Source organism: Melanotaenia boesemani, chromosome 17 (genome assembly GCF_017639745.1).
Source record: "Melanotaenia boesemani isolate fMelBoe1 chromosome 17, fMelBoe1.pri, whole genome shotgun sequence".
Classification (NCBI taxonomy): domain Eukaryota; kingdom Metazoa; phylum Chordata; class Actinopteri; order Atheriniformes; family Melanotaeniidae; genus Melanotaenia; species Melanotaenia boesemani.
The window spans coordinates 2,265,843-2,285,345 of record NC_055698.1 but is presented as its reverse complement, the minus strand read 5'-3'; the positions used below and the strand labels follow the sequence as shown (position 1 = coordinate 2,285,345).

The window sequence follows — 19,503 nt, the reverse complement described above, 5'->3', positions numbered from 1 at the left end:
AATTTGTTTGAAAAAATAAAAAATTGGCAGACCAGTCTAGGCTGAAGGAACCTGAGACAAACTCGGGATGAAACAAGTGACTTTTTACAAAAATCTAGGTTGTAATTGGCTAAAAAGAAATCGTAAAGCCTAGTTTTATTTATTCTGATTGGTTTATGAGATAATACCCACGCTGTTATTGGCTGAAAAGTCGTAACGCCTACCATGTTGATTCTGATTGGTTTTCACGCCTCTCTCAACTGTTGGAGTCTGCGCAGTAGCCGCAGCTCTGAAATTCAAATTTGAACAGAGAACTGTTTGGTTCAGAGAAGACGAGCAGAGAAGATAGGCGGAGGTACCCTGTTTCTGTACACGTACGCAGTGTGCAAGTTTTTAAATACACATTGTGTCATTTTTTTAATTTCTCGAGTGGGGATAAAGTATCCAAAATGGACCCATTTACTGAGGTGAGTCGCTAAGCTAATATACTTATCTATCCAAGGTAAAAAGAGTCATAAATGGCTTTGCTAACGTTACCTGCTAATGCTAACAACACAAACGTTTCATTTTCTGCTTTTATAATGTCTTTAGGGACACAACGAGAAGGCAACGCGTTTACCTATGGAGTATTTGTACGTGAAAGAATAATACCATATAGTAATATAATATTATATATAAACATTTAGGCTGTTGGAAAAGTGTCACGTATAATTTCTTTGTCTTATTGACAGCGACTGTAAAAGGATGTGACTGGCGATGTTTGATCAGTTGGTGGGTTATTAACGTTAACTCAGCCAAAAATAGCCACCATGGTCCATAAAACGTAATGTTATATAAAAAGCACTAATCAGTCTCCATTTAAGGGCAATAGTATGTGCCAGTTCTGGATATTTTCCAGCGAGCAGTCTTTCATTCTGTCTGTCTGTCTTTCTTTAACCCCCATGCCTGTGGGTAAATAATGAATGTGTGTCTGCAAACTGACCAGTAGAGTTTGACATTTGAAAAGCAGGCGTGGCTCATTCCTGAGGAATGCTGTTAAATGTGGACTCAGTTTTTCCATGCTGCTTGGAGAACTTGCGGAGGCCTGCGGTATAGAGGCAGGAATGTGTTGGGACCTGCACAGTAAATCAGACTGTTGACAGACCGTTAGTCAGACTCAGGGGAGGGGAATGTAACATGACGAAAAGAGGAAGGAGAGCAAGGAAATGAAGGCTTTTTGTGGGAAGGATGGTTTTAGTGTGACAGGCTATTTGTTGATGCAAAACAGACAGTAGGGCAGTAAGATAATCTTGTCAACAATTTGATTTGATTCCACAATGCATAACGAAACGTTGTAAACTTGACCTGTTTTGGTCACATTTTGGTTGTGGAGAAAGTTACCAACAATATTGAAGTTTGAACTTTGGCAGATTTTCTCACTTAGACACCCCCTAAAAACAGATAATGTGGCATCCATCTTCATTCTGTCTCTTCTCTGAGATCTCTCAAGCTAGTAGAAGTCAGTCTGAAGTTGATTCTTGTCTTATCTCTTGCTCTGTCCCTTTCTCTCATTTTTTTCCTCTCTTCCTATGATAATGTCCTCATGGTTTACTTTACTGAATCAGACATGATCTATCCATCCATTTTCTATCGCTTGTCTGGAGTCGGGTCGCGGTGGCAGCTGCCTAAGCAGGGAAACCCAGACTTCCCTCTCCCCCGGCCACATTCACCAGCCGAGAGATGTAGTCACTCCAGTGTGTCCTGGGTCTTCCCCGGGGTCTCCTCCCGGTGGGACGTACCTGGAACACCTCACCAGGGAGGCGTCCAGGAGGCATCCTGACCAGATGCCCGAGCCACCTCATCTGGCTCCTCTTGATGTGGAGGAGCAGCGACTCTACTCTGAGCCCCTCCCGGATCACCGAACTTCTCACCCTATCTCTAAGGGAGAGCCCGGCCACCCTGCGGAGAAAACTCATTTCGGCCACTTGTATTCGCGATCTTGTTCTTTCGGTCACGACCCACAGCTCATGACCATAGGTGAGTGAACAAGACCCCGAGATACGTGATCTCCTCCACTTGCAGCAGGACCACTCCACCCTGAGGATCATGGTCTTGGACTTGGAGGTGCTGATTCTCATCCCAGCTGCTTCACACTTGGCTGCAAATCGCTCCAGCGAGAGCTGAAGATCACGGCCCGATGAAGCTAACAGAACCACATCATCTGCAAAGAGCAGAGATCCAATCCTGAGGCCACCAAACCGGATCCCCTCAACACCTCTGCTGCACCTAGAAATTCTGTCCTTAAAGGTTATGAACAGAATCGGTGACAAAATCCATGATGTGCGTTCATACTGGCCACTGTGTTGACAACCACTTGCTAGTGTGTGACCCATTGTCGTAAAGCAAAATGCTGCGTTGAAGTGATTCGACGAGATGGAAAAAAGTTGTGAAGTGTAGTTTCTCAGCCATGACAATTCCAGGAGTGTAGATAATAAATGTCGGTGTACCTTTTTAAAATGAGTCAAACACTGAGATTTAAAGTCACAAAGATATGCAGTGTTTCTTAAACCCAGAATTGAATTTAAATACAAGGACTTGTGTGTCATTCAGTCAGGATTTTTGGCCTCTTTGATTTTTTGTTAAACATGAACACATAAATGAAAGACTCTTTAATCCCAACTCCTGTAGAAGTAGTAGTGTTTCAGGAGGCAAAATGTCAATACTGCATGCATTTTGAACTAAGAAAGAAAAGGCAGGGGTGTGTTAATGAGGACTGCTTTTCCACAACTAACCAGTATGCTCAGGCGGTATGCAGTCCTCATTAATACACCTGAGATTAACGCCATATATATTGAAGTACTTATTTGTAATTTATAGATCATATTGTCAATATTGCATGTTTTCCTTGTGCAGCTCATCAAGTTCTTAGTTTCTCAGCTGGCTTTACACAATCATCCAGCACGCACCACACAGCAGTGTTCCTCGACGAATTACCTTGTCATCTTATCTTTCTCTCTGTTTTGTAAACTAGAAACTGTTGGAGCGGACCCGGGCCCGCAGAGAAAATCTACAGAAGAAAATGGCAGAGAGACCGAATGCAGCCAACAGGCAGATGTCCAAAAGGCCCAGAGAACCTCTGACTGACACCAACAGTGCGATCACAGAGTCTGTCATCGATAAGGGTAACTTCCCATCTTTTTATGTCTTATCCATTTTTTCCTGAACTGTTTGCTGATATTTGCTCATCACCCCTGTCCAGTCCCACAGGTGTCCACCAAACCGTGCCCTTCGAAGCGTAGGTGCTCAGAGGAAAACAGCCAGCCTACAGCAGATGAGGAGAACCAGGAGCCACTGATCACATGTCCTATGGCTTCTGTGCTCTCCAACCCGCCCACGGACAAGAAACCCCCAGTAGGCCCGTCTACCATTCGACCTTCTTCATCCTTGGAGAAGATTTCAACACGGCCCATTGTCCAGCCAAAAACGACACAACCAGAACCAGAGAAGATGGCCATCAGCCCTGGTCCTGATCCTCCCAGCAGCAGAGATGCACAGATAGCGCCCACTTGGTCTGCCTTGCAAGGGAACAAAGAGGACCTGGTGGTGGATCCTTCTCCTTCTGCTGCTGGCATGAAGTCTCGGCTGCTGAGGCTGGCAGAGCAGAGGAAGTATTGGGATGGAGATGGTGAGTCGATGGTGTACGGCTGGAAGAGCAGAATGATTTGAGTTTGCCATGATCGAGATGTAAACAAACAGGAAGCTGCAAAATAAGGTCCTGTTAACACGACGTTTGTATGCAAAACATTTTCCTTTGCGTATTTGGAAAAAAATGCATTTACACAACAACAGACTGAAAACTATCTCTGGAGGGGAAAACACAAAAGGACCAGAAGCAATGTAGTACACATGCTAGGCCTCTAGTGGGCAGGGAAGCTTTGCAAAGACACGCCCAGGCGTGCACCTTGTCCTCATATGTGGTCTGAGTGCACAAATGCAAGATGATCTAATTAAATTCAGTTCAATCTTTATTTCAGACTCAGAATTTGGTCTATATAAGAAGTAAAAGATAATGAAAACACACAAAAAAGGCAGTACAGATAAGAGTATAAATTACATCAGTAATCCATACAAGCACTTTCACTATTGCCTCTAGAGTTATGTCTTACACTGCTTTCCGTAGGCATTGTTAAAACCATAATGATTTTTAGAATCCTCCAATCTCATCAAGAATTTATATGCAAAATGTCTAATAACAGCATGTAAGGTGGGAACAGCTGACTGCCACTCGTCCATCAGGGATCTTCAGTAAGAATCAAAGTGCTTCATTAAATTCAACCTGCAGCTTTTTTAATTTAGCTTTACTGTAACTGCACACGAAGTGGGTAGTGTGCAGAGGTGTGCAGTAAGCTTCAAACAATGCAATTTTGAGATTATAATGCACATGCTAAATTTGTGCACCAGCGTATTTACAGTACTATCGGAATATCATCATCACAAAGGGCATTCCTGATGACATGACCTAGATATTTCACTTTACCCACAACATTTAATTAACTTTCTTCCAGGAAAAAAAGAGGGGCGAGTTGTCTTCATGTCCTCTTTTGTCCTGACAAACAGATATCAGTGTTTCCCCAACCAATCTACCACCGCCCCCACTAAAAGCCCATGCTCATTTATTTTAAGCTCGTTTTCTATACAGCCCCAAGTTACTACAGAAGTACTCTCAGGTTCCTTTTCCTCTAGAACAGATTTAAACTGTATTATTTCATTAAGATCTAAACATCCTGTTGTGTATCTGATTTAGTATGACAGCATGCCATAGGTGCTGTCTGTCGCTCTGTTATTACACCCATGTGTCAGGTGAGCATGAAAACATGTCAACCAGCTGAAAATCACCCAGAAATCTTTTTAAAGATGAAGATGGAAACAGCTGCTCTCCAGCGAGGAGCAGTCGGAGTATTTCTCCTGATGCGGTGTTAGGCCGAGAGCGTCGTGTCCATCACGGGAACTCGCACAGCTGAACAAGCTGAATCTACCGTCACTGTAGGAATTTCCTGTCCTGTTATGGCTTAAAATGGATCCACTATTATTTTTAGTTATGAGATCTGGACTTCAGGAATATTTAGAGCAACTCCACTGGAAAAAAAAATCAAGACATTTAAAAAGTTGAACTGTTTTCTGTAGTGTGTTTTATTTTATTGTATGTTTTTTAAAATCACCTTCTTTCAGTCATTTATACACAGCGATTGGTTGGCGATGAAGTTTGGAAATGTGACTTCAGAGCTGAATCTAGCTGTGACATGATGTTTAAATAAGGCTTTTATGTCATATCCCATCTGTGATGCTGTAACGGATAGGTTCATGAATACATAAAGATCAGGTTGAAATTTACACCATGTTCATTAAGGCTGGACCTAAGTTACACGTATGAAACTGAAGAGTCAAAACAGACTGTTATTTGCTGATGGATGGATGTGGGCCAGCGTCGTCTCCCCACCAGACCCGGCCCCTCGAGGCTGTGAACCTGGGAAAAGACTGCATATTCATGTCATCTAGTACCTTACACAGGGCCCCAGGATTTCTGTGATGCGGAAAATTCGGACAGAGTCACGAAATTTGAGGATAAAAATTGAATCTGTTGTATAACGTGGAATATCTGGGATTTGTTCATTTAACAGTGTGATCTGTTTTCCCTACTAATCACGTAGTTTTCTCCAAATGAACAAAAAAGCTGGATGAGAGTCAAGCGTATTATGACAGCTGCAGCTTCCAGTCTTTGTGACTTCTCATCCTGGAAGTCAGCGAAACAGAAACACCAAAGTTGTCCAAAAAATGAAGAAATGCTGCCTTAAGTGTCTGCAGACAAAATAACAAAGCTACCTCAGTTTTTGGTGAGGCATTACCAACAAGGAGGAGCGTTTTCAGAAAAGGAGAGCAGCATCTTATCAGACTCACTTCTCCCGAGGGCTTGAGCTGCAGCTGGAGGCTGTCCTGAAGTACCGGTCCATGTCCACAGACAAATAATTAAAATTAAAAATAAAAATGGCAGTTTGTTGATGTGCTAAGCTCAGCTGGTTGAGCAGACTGCTTGTGTGCAGAGACTACAGCTCCTCCATGCAGCTGCCGCAGGTTCGAATCCCAGCCTGGAGCCCTTTGTTTGCCGGTCATCTATGCAGCCAAGGGGGTGTCTCTTTCCTGACCAATTTTTCCAATTTAGGGAAAATCAAACAGATTTCATTGGGCCCCATTTACAGGGTGATCCATTAGTTGTAGACTCTATCTTTTTTTCTGTAGATGTATAACTCATCTCTGCAGTAAGAAACGACAGCTGGTCCCGTTTCTGCAGAACCAGGCTTCAGCTTAAGGACAGTCGTAACTTCGGGGTTTGTCAGCGCCACTTCCGCCACTTTTTGGGTGTCATTCATTCGCTTGGTCGTTTTTCTCTTACAGTCTGCAGTGTGTTGGTTATGTAAATAGTTTTAAACATGAATTAAAGTGCAGCTAAATGTTTGTCTTTATTTGTATCACTGCACAAAAACATTGAACAAAAACTTGAATTTTTAGTTTTAGTATTTTTCCCACCTCAGACATGAATAAACTCTAAATGCCTGGTGTGAAGATGCTTTATCAGACACATTTAATTCTACGCTTCCAGTTTTTGTTGCTTTTCTTTGCTTGATGGTTATTATCTCAGAGATCCACATTCCCAGCCAGTTTTCAGCTTTTTGACGACATCGCCAGCAACGCTAGTTTCCTGGACTCATTGGTTCGGTTTGCTGCTGCCTTTAACCCTGACATGGTGCAGAAATGGAGGACGCTTTATTCGAGTTCTGTTAGATGTCAGGAGAATCGCCTCTGCATTGAAGCTTCACAAACACACTTTGGGAAAGTTCCAAAATATCTTGAACTTTCTAAGGTTTATTTGACTCTTGCTGATGTTTCTGATTCTTTACATCCTTAAAAAACTCCACACACGTATATCTGTGTTGGTTGCGTCGTCAAAGACATCCATTGCATGATCTGCATGGTGCGTGAATGTGTGGAGGGTTAGGGTTTTTCCTCATCACCAATGTTGCATCCTTCTCCCTTCTCAGGAGCTTCTGATGCAGCACCAGACTGCCCCCCTCTGTCCGTGATGAGGCAAGCTGATGTCCAGCCACCTGCCGCACCATCCACCTCCTCAGAAACTCCGCTTGGGCGGAAAGGTCGCCTGGCAAACCTGGCTGCCACCATTGGATCCTGGGAAGACGACCTGAGCCATGCCAACATTCCCAAAGAGAAGCCTAATGAGAAACCCTCTGTTCCCAGATTTCCTCCCAAAGGAGCTGCCGTGGCGACCAGCGCTAAGCCGAGCGCTGCCGTCACCAGTTCATTAGCAAACAGCAAAGCCACAACAAACGCTAACCAGGTAGGTTTCCTGGGGTTTCTTTTCTTTTTCTGTTTAAAAATTAAGACCATGTCCACAATTTGAGGTGTAATTTTCTTTTTTTGGGGGGGGGGGGCATTTCATTCACATGGGACCGGTCTTTTGGGAGGCTGAAAACAAAATAGTTTGTTCCTTTCCGACAAGTCCACACTTAGCCCTACCTTAATCAGCCGACACCACACCACCCCGGCTTGATTGTTCCCATTACAATAGACGGCAATTGAGGCCATGTTCAGTGGGATGGGCAGCTAGTAAGTAAAAATAAGTATATATTGTTTTTAGTATTTGTGACACACAGAACAACAATGGCGGACATCAATCTCGTGATTATGTGCTGCTTGGTTTAATGCTCATCAGAAAACGGTTAAACGAGCAAAGCGAGAGAAGGCTGTTGGCGGCAAGACGCAGCTGTGCTGGATACTCATACGGTGGACGTCACCAATGCCTCATTGACTGTAAAATTACTCTACAGTTTAGAATTTATCTAGAATTGTTACCATTTTTTAATTTCAGCCTCTCTTGCATTTTACTGGATTTTACCAGATTTAAGTGTTAACCCCCACACCCCACCCCATGAGAAGCTTGATTTAAACAGAAACTTTTTATCTGAATAAGGAATTTTTTCATGTTATTTTCATGTTATACGTGGCTCTTCAGTTGGCTCAGTAGAAATTTATTGACAAACAACTGCATTAGATTTACTTTTTATTAAGACAAATGTTTTACAGGTGTTCACAAAAGTCGAAGGGGTCATGCCCACCTGTCAGAGAGTCTCTTAACTCCCTCAATACCCCGATGAGTGGCTGATTAAATGCGGCGTTCTGCTCGAACTCAGATCTGCTCAGTGCTGCTCTCTTGCTTCCCATGCTTCTCCCGCACTGTTTGGGGCTCCGTTAAACCAGTGAGCCGCCATTACCTCTGCATATTGCTGGAAAACCTTCTCGTTAGGAGCTGCGCCGTCCAGCTCGCTCTGGGTTTTTTCATCAGTAAGCAGCCTGTGTTGGACCACGGCGATTGCTTTTGAAACACCATCTCTGCTGCAGCTGCTGCCAATGTTGTTCAACAGTCACTGCTTCGGGGTTTTAAAGATGGCGGGGTCTGTAGTCGCTGTCATGACTCACCACATGATGCCAAATTATGGCCAGTAGTCGCCTGCTGTCTCGACAGGTCTCAGCTTTCGGCCCGGAACCACACCTTCAGAACGCTCACGGAGTAGTTGCTAAAACTCTCTGCTCGCCCTGGCGAAATCCTGATGGGAGCGCCTACAAATTGGGAGGGGTGGTGTCAAGCTGGGGTGAGTGTGTACTAGTGGGAAAGGACTTTTGGGGCGGCATGGCTCAGTGGGTAGAGGGGTTGTCCTGTAACCCAAGGGTTGTTGGTTCGATCCCGGCCCGGAGAGTTCATGTTGAGGTGTCCCTGAGCAAGACACCGAACCCCTAATTGCTCCTGATGGGTCGTGGTTGAGCGCCTTGCATGGCAGCTTCCGCCATCAGTGTGTGAATGTGGAGTGAATGAATCATGGATATATTGTCAAGCGCTTTGGGTGCCTTTTAAAAGCGCTATATAAATAAATATATATATAAATCCAATCCAATATTATGATTATTATTATTATTATTAGAAGCATTTCATTAATGAGACATGTCTGAGAAATGCCACAGTGCAGATGATTTGTCCTTATTAGGGAGAGGAGTAAAGCTACATGTTGATAACTATCTGACCTTTGGTTTTTATGAAAGGAAAGGAGTCTGTCAGAATGCATCATTTATGGTGAGAAGCAGATAATTAATACATAAAAACAAGCATGGTTTCAACACAGGGCGGGCAGGGCGTCCAGAGCTTTTTGTTAGTTGCATTTGTATTTAATTAAATGGTATTTAATACCATCCAGAGTAATTCCATAGGTGGTGTCTTCCTGGGGTTCTCTGGTCTAAAGACAACCTCAGTCTCTTTGAATTCAGAAGAGAAATCAGTCTTTATGTCTTTATGTTTACGAGACCTCTTATAATCTGACCAACTGCTTGGTTTAATCAGACCTTACGGAAAAGTATGTCTGAATCGTTTTTACCTCCTGCAGAGCTTTTGGTGAAAGTGAGTTAGTTAAAAATCAACTTATTTATTGACATTTTAAGTCCCAAAAATAACAAAATATAGATTAAATGTACAAAAAAACAGATGAAGCAAAAATGATATCCTGAGTGAGCAACTTGACTAAACGTAACAGTCCCACACAGAACCCTGCTGTAAAAATCAAGCGCTTCCTGTCTGTCTGTCTGTTTTCAGGAGCATGTGCATTCTCCAGTAAAGTCCAGTCGAGTCATTTTCCCCAGCCCGCAGAAGACTGATGTTGCTGCATCTAAGCCCACACTTCAGTCAGCACACTGTCCTCAGCAGCCCTCCAACCGGGGAGCAGCTTTCCAATCCAGTCCTCAGAAGCCAGGTTTCTCCTCTTCATCATTAGTCCCTCCAAGCCCTCTGAAGAATCAGGCCCTCTCCAAGGGTGTCAACCATCTCTCCAGCCCCCAAAAACCAGAGCTTCGTGACAAGCCCACCATTTCTAGCTCTTTGGCCCATCAGGAAAAGTCTGCTGCTGGAACTCCTGGTGAGTTGGGAGGTGACAGGAAACTTAAATCAATAGCGCTTGTTTAATACTTCTTTCCAAACAGGTGTAAAATCTTTCCTGGAGCGCTTTGGAGAGAGATGTCAAGAGCGCAACAACCACAACACTCCAGCCAGAGTTCCCACACAGACCAGCACGCCTACTGGACCGCCATCCGTCACACCGAACACCAGACGGGTGCAGGAGAGACTTCAGGCTGCTCGCTCTGCCAACACGACCACCGCTGAGCTCGCCCAGAGGCAGAAGCTGGTAGCTTTCATTTCATATCTGTCTCCTCTCACTGCTCTCATCATTTCAATGTCAAACTGGGAAAATTAGATGTATTTTTAAAATCACTTCAGGAGCGCGAGGCTGAACTGGCTAAGATCCGCACTCGCTTCCAGAAGGGCAACAATGTGTGGAAAAACAAGGATGAAGAGGCTGAAACCAACACGGACAGCAAGGTTGGCTTACAAGCGTCTACAGATCACAAGATTAACATGTTTTTGTTGGTTTTTATTAACCAAATATTTCAAAACATCCCTGTAATTTTGTTGACACGTGGAAGCTAAACATGCAGACAACAGAACAAACAGTTGAAATGTTCTGTAAGCTGTTCAACACCTGAACCAGGAAGGACTGAGCAGCAGGTTCTTATTCATGGGCTCAGAGTGAGGATTTTATGTGTCATGTGCTGGCAGGAACAGCATGACAAGCCTGTGGAGAGGGAAGCTGCCTCTCATGAGTTACATGATGAGCCCACAGCACCGTCTGATGAGAAGGCTAACACCCCCACCAAGTGGACTCCTCCAGGTAATTTATAAAAACTTTTATAAAAATTATAACTCCATTTTATTGATCACCAGAACCACCATCAGCCCGAGACCGTGTCCTCTACATCCTGGATTTTCTTTGTCCTAATGTGTTTCAGAAACATGGTGGTGTTTAATCTTTTGACTGAAGCTGAGCCAGTATTTTTTCCTTCCCTTTGTATTTAATGTTCAGATTATACTCTTTTCACATTTCAGTATCCGCTCAGCAGAGACTAATTTAGGATGACAGAGAAAAGAACACGTTTGCATGCGTCTAAACTTTAATGAGAAGATAAACACTCGCCCTCCACTTCATCAGGACCACCTTCTAGAACTGGGTCGGACCAACTTTTTAATTCCTGGTGTGATAGATGAAGCAGGTGATGGAAACCTTCCTCAGAGGTTTTCTCCATATTAACATGACAGCATCACACAGTTGCTGCAGGTTTGTCGGCTGCATCCATGATGAGAATCTCCCGTTCCACCACATCCCAAAGCTGCTCTACTGGACTGAGATCTGGTGGCTGTGGAGGCCGTTGGAGTCCAGTGAACTCATCGTCATGTTCTAGAAAGCAGGTGGAGATGATCTGAGCTTTGTGACATGGTGCATTATCCTGCTGGAAGTAGCATCAGAAGATGCTCCACTGTGGTCATAAAGGGATGGACATGGTCAGGTAGGCTGTGGAGGTTAAACCAGGCCACGCTGGTACTAAGGGGCCCACAGTTCAGTTCCTGTTGTCTTTGTATCATCTCCAACCAGTCTGTCCATTCTCCTCTGACCTCTGACATCAACCAGACATCCTGGTCCAGACAACTGCTGCTCGCTGGATGTTTACTCTTCTTCACACCATTCTCTGGAAACCCTGGAGGTGGTTGTGGGTGAAAATCCCTGTAAATACTCAGACCAGCAACCATGCCACGTTCAAAGTCACTTAAATCCCCTTTTTTTCTCGAGCGGGTGCCATGTGATTGGCTGATTAGATGTTTGTGTCAAGAAGCAGTTGAGTAGGTGGAGCTGATGAGGTGGACGGTGATTGTGTATTGTGTAATATAGAACTGGTTTATTATCTGGAAGAATCGCAGCAGTTTTTGTTGCAGCTGATGAGGATCCTTCTGGACTACAGTAAGTTATTCTGTCTGTTCTGTTAAACAGTAGTTACTGGGATAATGGCCTCACCTCCAGCCTCAACATCCAGCCCTCTGAAGATGGCTGGCCGTACTGTAGAGAAACTGACTGATGAAACTCCAGAAGAAGAAGAAAAGGAGGTGGTCAAGGAGATAGAGGTGAATGTGGACCAGTCCATCAACTCTGCAGTTATCAACGAGCTGTTTGATGGAGTCTTGGAACAGGAGGATGAGGATGAGGAGGAAGATGCTTTGAATATCTCCTCCATGTCCCTTCTCACCCCTCTGGCTGAGACGGTGGCTGCTGTGGTGAAGAGTCCAGAGAGGAGGCTGATGGTAGGAGCATGGACCTTCTCTGGCCGGTTATTTTTACAACAACACACAGCTAAAACTAAAAGTATGTTCTTCATCTTCTTTTTCAGACTTCAACTCCAGCCAGCTCCTTCCTTGTGAAAGATAATCCTTCGGAAAATGTTTCCAAACCAAACAAGTTCCAGAGAACGAACATGATTCGGACCGGCTCCTCAGACAGTGTCGACACTTTGGATGAGGACCACAAACTGCCTTATAGGTAACGGCTCCTGCAGGCCCTGTTGTTTGTTCCTTGCTTGTTTGTCCCGTCTGTGTGACCTCGGGTCCTGATGTAAATCTGTCTGTTGTGTCAGCATCGATGCGTACAGGTCAACCAGGGTGAAGGAGACTGAGAGACCCAACGTGAAGCAGGTGATCGTGAGAAAAGAGGACGTTTCTCAGAGGGCTGACGAACTCCGAGGATCTAATCTGTTCAGCATCAAACAGAAGATGAAGGTTTGGACCAAATACTTGAGTCTTTTATGATCTTAGACAAAAAGATTTATCAGATATTTTCTGACTTAAAACTTAACAAATCAGCTTCCAATAAAAGAATCCGTTGAATGAGTGTGAGGTGAGGAATAAACACTGGCTTCACATCTGCTGCCAGACTTTTCATTTAGAGCTTGTGGATGTGTGAAGGTCACATTTTTCAAAACCTAATTTAAATTGATTTTTTTTACTTTTGAAAATTTGATTTCACTTCAAATTAAATAAAATATTTTGATCCAAACAGGCAGTTTGGTTGTAAATGAGCCGGTTTACCTCTTTTTGGGTTGTTTCCTCCTCAGTTCTCTCTTTTAAATCTCTGCAGCTACTAATTTTATTATAGCTTTAATTAAATTATATATTAAATAAATTGTTATTAATGTAGTGTAATATTTTCTAATAAAATGTAGAATAATATAAAATAAATTAAATATTGATTAGCTTGAGGGGGAAAATCTAATATTTTACTCAAAAAAAAATCAATACCAATGTTTTAACTTGTTAAAACGTGAAGGCTATAAACAATATATTATTCTTTACATTTATTTTCTTGGAAAATGACACTGTGAATAGTAGGTAGGGAAAAAAAGTCCCAAAGTCGTTGATAAATTGCCATCATTCATTCATTTATTTATTTTTATTGCATTAAATGAGAAAATCATGGTACTGTATTATGAATTATTTATCTAATAACTGCTGGTATATTGTGGCGCCTCATTTTCTCTATTGTCTTAGAAACGGCCAAATTGAGGACATTTTAGACCGAATAAGAATGGAATTATTTATTTATTTTTACAAAGAATGTAGGAGAGGTGAAAATGTACATTTTAGTTTTATATTCTGTCCCGTCCTCTGGGCAAATCATATCAGCACCATCTATCATCTATACCGGCTTGTTCCAGTGCAGGGTTGCAGGAGACTGGAGTCCACCTCAGCAGCTCCGAGGTCAGAGACAGGATACACCCTGGTCGGGTCACCGGTGCATCATCGGTGTGTAAGAACCATTCCAGTAGAGCTGGTGATTAAACGGTCCAACCGTTGCATGTTTGTGCAGATTCTGAGCAATGAGGTGAACCTGCAGCAGACGGTCATCCATCAGGCCAGCCAGGCCCTCAACTGCTGCACCGACGAGGAGCACGGCAAAGGGTCCCAGGTGGAGGCCGAAGCAGAGAGGCTGCTGCTGGTGGCAAGTGGGTTCATCCACAAGTACACTTGACACACTTGGACATAATATCAGTTATCTAGTTTTATCTGGAACTCTGTCTCAGGAATTTTAAAATAAATATCACAGAGAAGCTGCTTAAGGAAGAGTGAATCAGGATAACAGTCATTTCCACTTTTTGAAGTTACTCTGAATGTTAGATTTTATGAGTCCGAGCTGTAGGAAGACCTGACTTGCTTTTTCTCCTCTCAGCGGAGAAGAGGGCAGCTTTGAAGGCAGAGTTGGACCGTCTGAAAGCCGACCCAGCAGGACAGAAAAAAGCCTCTGCAGCTCCAGAACCGGCTGCCTCGTCTGCCTCCAAAGGTTCCATCACCCTGCAGGAGTTACGGCTGCCTCTTAAAGCAGACTTTGTTTGTTCCACAGCCAATAAACCAGGTAGCTGTTACTCTGGGAAGTCTGAACAATTACTGTATTTAGTTTGGGGTCAGAAATCTGTTCGGCCTTTTTTAGATTGATTACACTGATTTTTACCAACGTGTGTGTGGGTTTTGTTTTTTATGTTTTCAGAGTCGACTAAACATTCCTTCTTCATCATGATTCGTGCTGGAGCAGAGAACATGGTGCCGACTCCTCTGGCCAGCACCCACCGTGGCCTCAGCGGAGACACCCTCACCTTCCCGACCAAGTTCACTCTGTAGGTCACCGACACCCGAAGTGACCAAAAACGGTTTGTTAATAGATTCATTTCTGTTTGGACTGAGCAGTGACGGAAAATCTGGCCCCTTTAGGTCGGACGTCTCCAGTGACTTTAAAATAGTGTTGGATGTCTACTGTTTGGTAAGTGTCTTCATTTTGTTTTTTCTTTTAGCCATAGCCACATTTTCTCCTTTTTATACAGTTTTACACGAAGTTAAAGCCACAGAACTTCCATCTTTTACAGTTTCATCCCAGCAGTCTGACCACCACTTAATGATGACGTCCCATCTTGTTTGAATTCTTGCTTGTGTTGTTCTTACTCTCAAATATGAGTTGCTTTGGATAAAAGCCTCTGCTAAATGACTGTAGAATAGAAAAGTTTTCCAGAAACCTCAGAGGTTTCTGGAAAACTTTTCTATTCTACAGTCATTTAGCAGAGGCTTTTGAACATTGAATATTCATACATAAAGAGGATCAAGTGGTTTTTGGTGGATTCTGTTCACCGCTGTGACAAAGCACCTGAATGCCCCAAAATAAGCTTCTGTCACGAGACTCTCTACAGATTGTTGCATTAACATGTTAATGTTGAGAGCCCCAATTAAAACTTAAAGCTTCTGAGGCGAGTTCATGTCACTTTACACATTTACAGTGTTGGGAAATCAACTCATAACAATCTGGAAAATTGTGATTATTTCAACGCTTTTTTTTTTTATTTATTTATTTACTTGAGCTATTTACCTCCGATTTCTTCCTTTCAGGTTCAGAAACGTGAAATCTGCAGTGAAAAGAAGAAGAAGCCCAACAAGTCAAAGGTAGCTGGCTTCAGTTTGTTTCTGTCAGCTGGAGATCAGCTGACGCGCAGCTGCAACGTTTAATGCGTGTGTTTGTGTGTCAGGTGATCTGGAAACAGGTTCATGAGGCTCATGATTTTTGCATGTCGGTATGAACAGTTTCTGTTTCTGATCCTCATGGGGGGGGTGGATGTGCACCGTAAAGGGGGTGGGCGTGCACTGTGGGCAGGCGGGCGGGGGGCACCGTAAAGGGGGTGGGCATGCACTGTGGGGGGTGGGCGTGCACTGTGGGGGTTGGTTGACATCACACTTCACCACTACTAAACGTGTTCTCTACACACCTGAGGCGGGCGTTTGATGAGGTGGATGTGAACCTGCTGGTTCCCCTCAGACAGCAGCCACATGCTGATGATGTTTCTCTTTTCAGGCCATCACTCCGAAGAGATTCCTCGCCATCGCTGTAAGTTTGTCTGAATTTTTTATGTCTGGGCTTCAGCCTGATTCATCCGTTTTAAACTTATTTATTCTTTTTTTCGTCTTCTTTTACAGAAAAGTGTCCAAACACCAGGTATGTGAAACCTAAATTTGACCTTTTTAAGCCTTTTTATACATTTTTACTAAAACAACTCCTTCATGTCTGATGGCTTGAACCTCTCCGTCTGAAGTGGTGGCGAGTCCAGGAGGTCCCAACGCTGTCCGCACCAGCAACTTTGTCCTGGTCGGATCTCACACACTCGGTCTCTCCTCGATTGGGAAAAACAAATTTCCTCTGGAGAAGGTACACGTGATGCTACATTTACACCCATTTTTCAAGTTATTTATTGTTTGTTTGTTTTTTTGGGGTATTTACATTTTTTCCACTCCTTTTTATTTACTTATTTTCATGTCTGTTATAAATTATTTGTCTTTCAAATAAAAAAAAATAAATGAAAACATAGTTTTCATTTATTTTTTCTTTTGACCCGTGTTCCTCCTGCAGTGCTCATGTTTTGGCTTCACAGTGTCTCCATCTGTCTTTTAGATGAAATATGAAGGAAATGAAAGAGAACTACTCAGTGGCTTGTTTCATAACAAGGTTTCCCTGCCCTCTTGTCTTTTCTCATAACTTATGTTGGGGGTGAGAAACGGAGCAAAGATCACTTTGTATTTGGCTCTAACATCTTCACTGACTGGTCCTCCTGGATGCTTTTCACTTTTCATCTTGGTCTGGACTGAAACTTCAAACATGCTGTTTTCGTGTTTAATTTCTCATCTGGTGACGACTTTTCATAAAATGGCTGTTTTATGTTCAAGGTGCCGTTCCTGTGTCCTCTGGAAGGAAACATCTACCTCAAACTGCAGTGTGAGGTGGGCTCATCGGTGGAGGAGAGGGGCTTCTTGGTAAGCAGAACATGCCACAAATAACTGAAGCTGAGGCAGTACTGGTCTCGTTCTCCAGTTTATTTATTGTTCGATCCTAGACGATGTTTGAGGACGTGAGTGGGTTCGGAGCTTGGCACAGAAGATGGTGTGTGCTGTCAGGATACTGCATCTCCTACTGGACCTACCCTGACGATGAAAAGCGAAAGGTACCACTTCCTGTCTGGCTCGCATCAGTCTGACTGATTCATTGACGATAATAAAGGAATAGTAATAATAACATTTTTATTTTTGGGGTTTCTTGTTTTTCTGCATTTTTTAAGTAATTTGAATTATTATATTATAATTATTGGTATTAATAATGTTATTAGTATTATTATTGCTATTTATTTCACTTTAAAAATGTGTATTAGGTTTCTGGTTTTTGATCATTTATTTATCATTATGATGATAATGGATAATATAAGCATAGTATTTTATTTGATCTAGTTTTGTTTGAAAAGAGCTCTACAAATAAAGTTATATTGACTGTCAGCAGACTGTAGGAAGTCCTGACTGTTGCTCCTCCTTCCAGAGTCCGATTGGTCGCCTCAACCTGGCGAGCTGCACCAGTAAGACGGTGGAACCGGCCAACCGGGAGTTTTGTGCCCGACCGCACACGTTTGAGCTGGTCACGGTGAGACCTCAGAGAGAGGACGACAGAGAGACGCTCGTCAGTCAGTGCAGGAACACCATGTGTGTCACCAAGTAAGTTCAGACCTTCACACACACACAAGCAGCCGTTACGTGTGTGTGTTGAAATCCTGACCCCACACTGCTGGTCTTGTTTCCAGAAACTGGCTGAGTGCCGACACCAAGGACGAGAGGAATCTGTGGATGAAGAAACTGAACCAGATCCTGCTGGACCTGCGTATGTGGCAGCCCGAGGCCTGCTACCGGTCTCTGTAGTCACACCTTTCTGGACTTTTCTCTGTGACACACAGTTACTTAGTGCAATACATTACGACTAATGTCTAAGATGTTTTAGCTGGAGATGTTTGACCGGAGAGGAATAATGAAGCCCAGGTCAGAGGACGGGAATAAAGCCATACATCAGAGACACTTCTGACCAGAGTCGGGGTTCAGCACTAAATTTTATACATTTCCAGCTCATGTTTTGGGATTATATCATTGAGATGCCAATTTTTTTATCCAAATATTTAGTTGTTTTGATATACAAAGTGTGGCTTTAATGCTGAAGTGAATACATAAAATGTGTTTAAATGAGGATGACTACTTCACTGAAGCACAACAGTTTTATTAGATTTTATCCTGCATGGCTCAGATCAGTAATCATTTTGCTAAGTTTGTATTTTATATATATATATATGTGCTTTTCTTTGTGGCAAGAGACGATAACATACACACACTTTTGATGCCATTTATTAACAGACTTTGTCTTTGCATTGTCTTGTTTTCTGTAAATGTTTTAGTATGGAGAGGTTTGGAAAAGTGGGGGGTCTGTTACACACTGAGGTCTTACCAAAACTATCCGATGTCGGTACAAACGAGTAATATAGTCTAACATAAACTTTATTTTCCTCTGACGTGATAATTACACTGCCAGGTTTCAGCCTCGTTTCAGGTTGGAGTGTGTAACAGACTTTACAGGAACCCTGCAGCTGTTGGTCGTGTATTTTCTTTGTAATTGGATAAAAAAAGGCGCTTTTTTTTCACAATGTTTACAATGAATACAAATTGTAAAAAAACCTACAAAATGGTCCTTTTTTCTTCCTGTTAATCCTCTGAAGCATCAACCACAATGATTATAAGACAAAGGTACAGAATTAATTACACTCTTTGATTCATTTTAACTATGAAATATTAAACAGTTAATAACGACATTACTGTCAAATGATTCTTTTTCTAACCAAGATTACAGAGACTGATGTAAAATCTACTACATTTATGATCTTGGTCCTTAATGCAAAGTGAGTTTTCTGCACATTAATTTGCCAAATGTGCTGTTGAACAAACAAATCCCAAAACAATTTAAGTTCTTCACAGAAAGGAAACGTCCTAAATACCAGACGTGAGACGAGCTCATCTTCTTGTACAAAGAAAAGATTTGTAGTTCAGCTACATGCTGGACGTCAGTGGTGATTCCATGAGCACAAGAACTGCACAGAAAGGGATTTAAGAAGTTTGGTCTTCATCCGTCTGGTTGTAAAACGTCTGCATGAACATTTAATGATCAGTAGTTTATATATATATATATATATATATATATATATATATATATATATATATATATATATATATATATGTGTGTGTATATGTATATATATATATTATAGATCCATGACAGGAGCAGGAACTTCCACCAAACACCAGGTAAACACCGACGTCTGAGACTGGAACAGGTGGAAGCATCTAACCCTGAACTTCATTGTTCGTCTGATTATTAATGTTTCTGCATCGTAAGGATGCACATTTACAAATTTCTACAAGTTGTTGCTGTTTTTTTGTTGTTTTTTTTTGTCTTGAGGTTTATTGCTTCGGTTTACTCGTTTATTTACAACCGTTTTTCTGGCACTGGTAGTCGGAGCTCTATAAAGTTGTGGTCACCAGCCAATGTGGCTGATAGTTTCCTAAAGTTACAGCCAATCAAAGTTTCTACTCGCCAAATTTTAAGTGCAAATAAATGCATTTATTCACGTCCATCTGAATCTGCCTGTTAGACTGCATGACTGTAT

At 42.6% G+C, this 19,503-nt stretch overlaps 1 protein-coding gene across 4 annotated transcripts; it reads left to right on the top strand.

Moving 5' to 3' along the window:
* The first annotated feature begins 282 nt into the window (after positions 1-282).
* Positions 283-18,778, top strand: anln (anillin, actin binding protein). 4 transcript variants are annotated; one of them, XM_042011751.1, is made up of 24 exons: positions 283-446; positions 2,990-3,140; positions 3,218-3,643; positions 7,053-7,366; positions 9,668-9,986; positions 10,051-10,253; positions 10,346-10,447; positions 10,691-10,796; positions 11,949-12,256; positions 12,343-12,491; positions 12,586-12,727; positions 13,815-13,950; positions 14,175-14,357; positions 14,490-14,616; positions 14,711-14,759; positions 15,377-15,430; positions 15,514-15,558; positions 15,837-15,869; positions 15,959-15,977; positions 16,075-16,187; positions 16,703-16,789; positions 16,870-16,977; positions 17,343-17,515; positions 17,602-18,778. In XM_042011751.1, exons 1-24 carry the CDS (start codon positions 429-431, stop codon positions 17,714-17,716), a joined length of 3,480 nt encoding a protein of 1,159 aa, XP_041867685.1. In that variant the 5' UTR covers positions 283-428; the 3' UTR covers positions 17,717-18,778. The 4 variants fall into 4 exon arrangements, with proteins under 4 accessions (XP_041867685.1, XP_041867684.1, XP_041867682.1 ...); XM_042011750.1 differs by having other exon boundaries at positions 10,685-10,796; positions 11,952-12,256; positions 17,602-18,776; XM_042011748.1 differs by having other exon boundaries at positions 10,685-10,796; positions 17,602-18,776.
* Positions 18,779-19,503: the final 725 nt, after the last annotated feature.

Coding starts and splice junctions, on each gene's coding strand:
- anln (XM_042011748.1), top strand. Junction 9,987..10,050: donor GTCTGCTGCTGGAACTCCTG/GTGAGTTGGGAG, acceptor CTTTCCAAACAG/GTGTAAAATCTTTCCTGGAG. Junction 15,431..15,513: donor AGAAGCCCAACAAGTCAAAG/GTAGCTGGCTTC, acceptor TTTGTGTGTCAG/GTGATCTGGAAACAGGTTCA.